General features: G+C 40.9%; 1 protein-coding gene across 1 annotated transcript; it reads right to left on the reverse strand.

Annotated features, from left to right (window-relative positions):
* Nucleotides 1-527: 527 nt before the first annotated feature.
* Gm21678 (predicted gene, 21678) lies at nucleotides 528-1,322 on the reverse strand. Its single transcript, XM_011249882.2, has one exon. It carries the CDS (start codon nucleotides 1,224-1,226, stop codon nucleotides 528-530), a length of 699 nt encoding a protein of 232 aa, XP_011248184.1. The 5' UTR covers nucleotides 1,227-1,322.
* Between the last annotated feature and the right edge of the window lie 1,636 nt (nucleotides 1,323-2,958).

The following is a 2,958-nucleotide window of genomic DNA, read 5'->3' on the forward strand; positions in this document are numbered from 1 at the left end:
TCAAAGAAAACCTGTTTTCTCTGATTTCTGAGTCTATTTCAATCAGTTTTCTGGGTTTCACCTTGTGCAACAAGGCCACATTAATTTTAAATGTCCCACTTTCCCCAACTTTTTGTTTCTCCTTCAGTCTTCACATCAGAGGTTCTACCTATGTCCTGTCCTTCTCCCCTACTTACTAAACATCCATCTTTTTCTGCCATCCCTGCTCCTCAAAGTTCCATCTCCAATTCCTTATTCTGCATGCAGACCAGAGAAGCTGTTCATTTTAGCATGTATGATTTTAGGTGTATGTACTGTTCACCGCCTGAAATGAAACTTTCATCTTCATTTGAAGTTCTTTCCACTGTAGGCCATCTCGTCCAGCAAATTGTTCACTCACAGCATGTCATGTCACACATTTACATTTTTAGAACAAAACACATTTTATTGGCAAAGATACTGGGATTATCAAAGACCCTTATGTAGCCAACACAGGAAAAAAAAAACTTTTTTTTTCTTCCAGTCCTATATGTTTACGTTTCTGTACTTTATGATTTTTCAACTTCAAGAATCTTTGGCACCATAGTATAGACATAGATATGGATGTCACCATGAAACTTGATAAAGTACACGGAAGGATTGGCTAGAACTTGGTAAACAACCTTTCCGAACTTTTTGGAACCATCTTTTCTGGTGTACTCCACCCAGTTACCAATCAACACATCACTGTCATCTCCTGATCTCTCCTCAGCCGGAGGAGTGTCTGGAATCATGTGGAGGTTACCTTCCTTGTAGTCATCCAGGAGCTGATAAGCATAGAGAGCTGGATCCTTCTTGTAGGTAATGTAAAACAAATCCTTCATGATTGGCACCTGGGCTAGCACCACCCCCCTCCAGTTGACCTCAGAGCCATCTTTCCCCTCAAATTTGTGTTGTACCGCTCTGCCAACCAGGGCTCTGGCGAGGTGGGCATCCCTCACCTGAGGAAATACTACTATGGGAGGCAAAACCTTAAGGTTTAAAATCCTGTCATCACTGTAGAGCTCCAATCCGTAGATGCTGTCAATTCCATCATACTTCACCAAGTAAAGCGAAGGGTTTGTTGGCAGTTGATCTAGAACTATGGCCTTCCATTGGGTGACAGGCTCATTACCTTCCTTCCAACTGTGAGAAATTCTGCAGCCGACAATATGCCTCAGGGTGTTGGAAGAAGACTTCCTCCTCCTCTTCTTCATGAGGGATGACATGCTAAGCCTCTTCAAAGGTATTTTCTTCTACATGGCTGTAGCCTTGCTGTGGTATACCACACCAAACCCAGGCAGATGTCTTGTGGCTATCATTCTGTGTTCAAATATACTTGCCCATTGCCTTGGATTGAAGATATTGCCTGTTTAAACCAGACACAATGCTGTTGCTACTGTCATATATATGAGTTACTGAAAGGCAATGGGTGTAGGGTGGGAGAGAATGCAGGACCAAGGCTCTTCTCTAATGGAATTTTTGAGCAGGTCAAGAAGGTTATGCTAAACATGTTTGGGCTTCTAAACTTAATTTGATCAAAATAAGAAGCTCATAATCCAGCTATAGTGGCACACACATTTAATCCCAACTTTCAGAAGGCAGGGTCAGGCAGATTTCTGACTTAGAGACCAGCCTGGTCTACAAAGTGAGTTCCAGGGCAGCCAGTGGTAGACAAAGAAAAAATGTCTCCAAATCAGCTACAACATTAACAACTAAAACAAAAAACCAACAAAAACAAAACAAAACATACAAACAAAAATCAAAAAAGAAAAACAAACAGAACAAAACAAAACAAACAATCAAATCAGAAGTTAATAGGAGATGGTAGTAACCCAAATCTTTAATCCTAGTACTCAAGAGGCAGAGGGAGGCAAACCTTAGTGAGATAAAGGCTAGTCTATTCTACAAAGTGATTTTCCTAACAGCCAAAGCTACACACAAACACACTCAAAGTAAAATTAAACACCCATCCAAAGAAAAAACAAACAAACAAAACAACAACAACAACAACAAACAAATAAATAAAGGAAACAAGGAAATTATCAAAGGGAAATTAACAAGTAATTCTCGAGAGCTCAGAATAATATACTCAGATGAATATGTCTTCAGCCCTGAGCTAATTTGCCTCTGCTGAGGAACATCTCCTTGCATGTCTATGTCAATGTGGAAGTTGGTATGCCTTTTACCCAAAATGATCAAGGAGAGAACAGAATAAAGAAAATGAGCCAGAGTTGTCACCTACCCTCTCTTGTACCTGCAAGCTGTGAAATAGGTGGCAATATTCACAAATATCCCAGGGACACAGCACACCACTGGCCTTCTGTATTGTGTTACCTGACCCAGCCTCAGGATTATTTGGTGATTATTTGCCACTGCAACTCCGGCCTCAACAAGTCCAGGCAATATCAGCCATTTAGAAGTTACATCTTCTAAAATACATAAGGACAATGAAGAGCTTTGGCATTTTAATGGAATTTTGAAGGAGATATCGTTAGCAAGGATAATAAATTCAGGAGATCAACTAAACTGGATCAACCATGCCCCTGGCCCCAAACATGGGAGAATTTAGACTGTACAGTTACTCAGTGTGGGAGGGAAAACTTTCAGCTTTCTATAGCTATGATGGTCCCAGTTACTTCATAAATGTACTTACCCAAAGAAAATGTCTTAGTCGTCAAGATTCTGTCTTTTGATACAGACCAGGCCACAAAAGCTTGAGGAACAAGTTGGAGTTCAGGAGCTGGCTTGCCTTTCACAGACCACTGGGAAAATAGTGGACACACCTTCTAGGCATTCTAGTGTCTCTAAGTGGAATAGATGTGCAATCTATGGCCAGTGCTCTGTGACATCACCTAGTTCAGCTTGCATCATAGAACCCCACTCATGCTGGTTCCTTCCCTAATTACACTCAGAAACATTAACCATCTAGGCTTTACCTTTTCATATGGCCTCCTAGAA

Source organism: Mus musculus, chromosome Y (assembly GCF_000001635.26).
Source record: "Mus musculus strain C57BL/6J chromosome Y, GRCm38.p6 C57BL/6J".
NCBI lineage: Eukaryota > Metazoa > Chordata > Mammalia > Rodentia > Muridae > Mus > Mus musculus.

Bases quoted from the DNA above. Each gene is read 5' to 3' on its own strand.
- Gm21678 (XM_011249882.2), bottom strand. From the start codon at position 1,226: ATGTCATCCCTCATGAAGAAGAGGAGGAGGAAGTCTTCTTCCAACACC.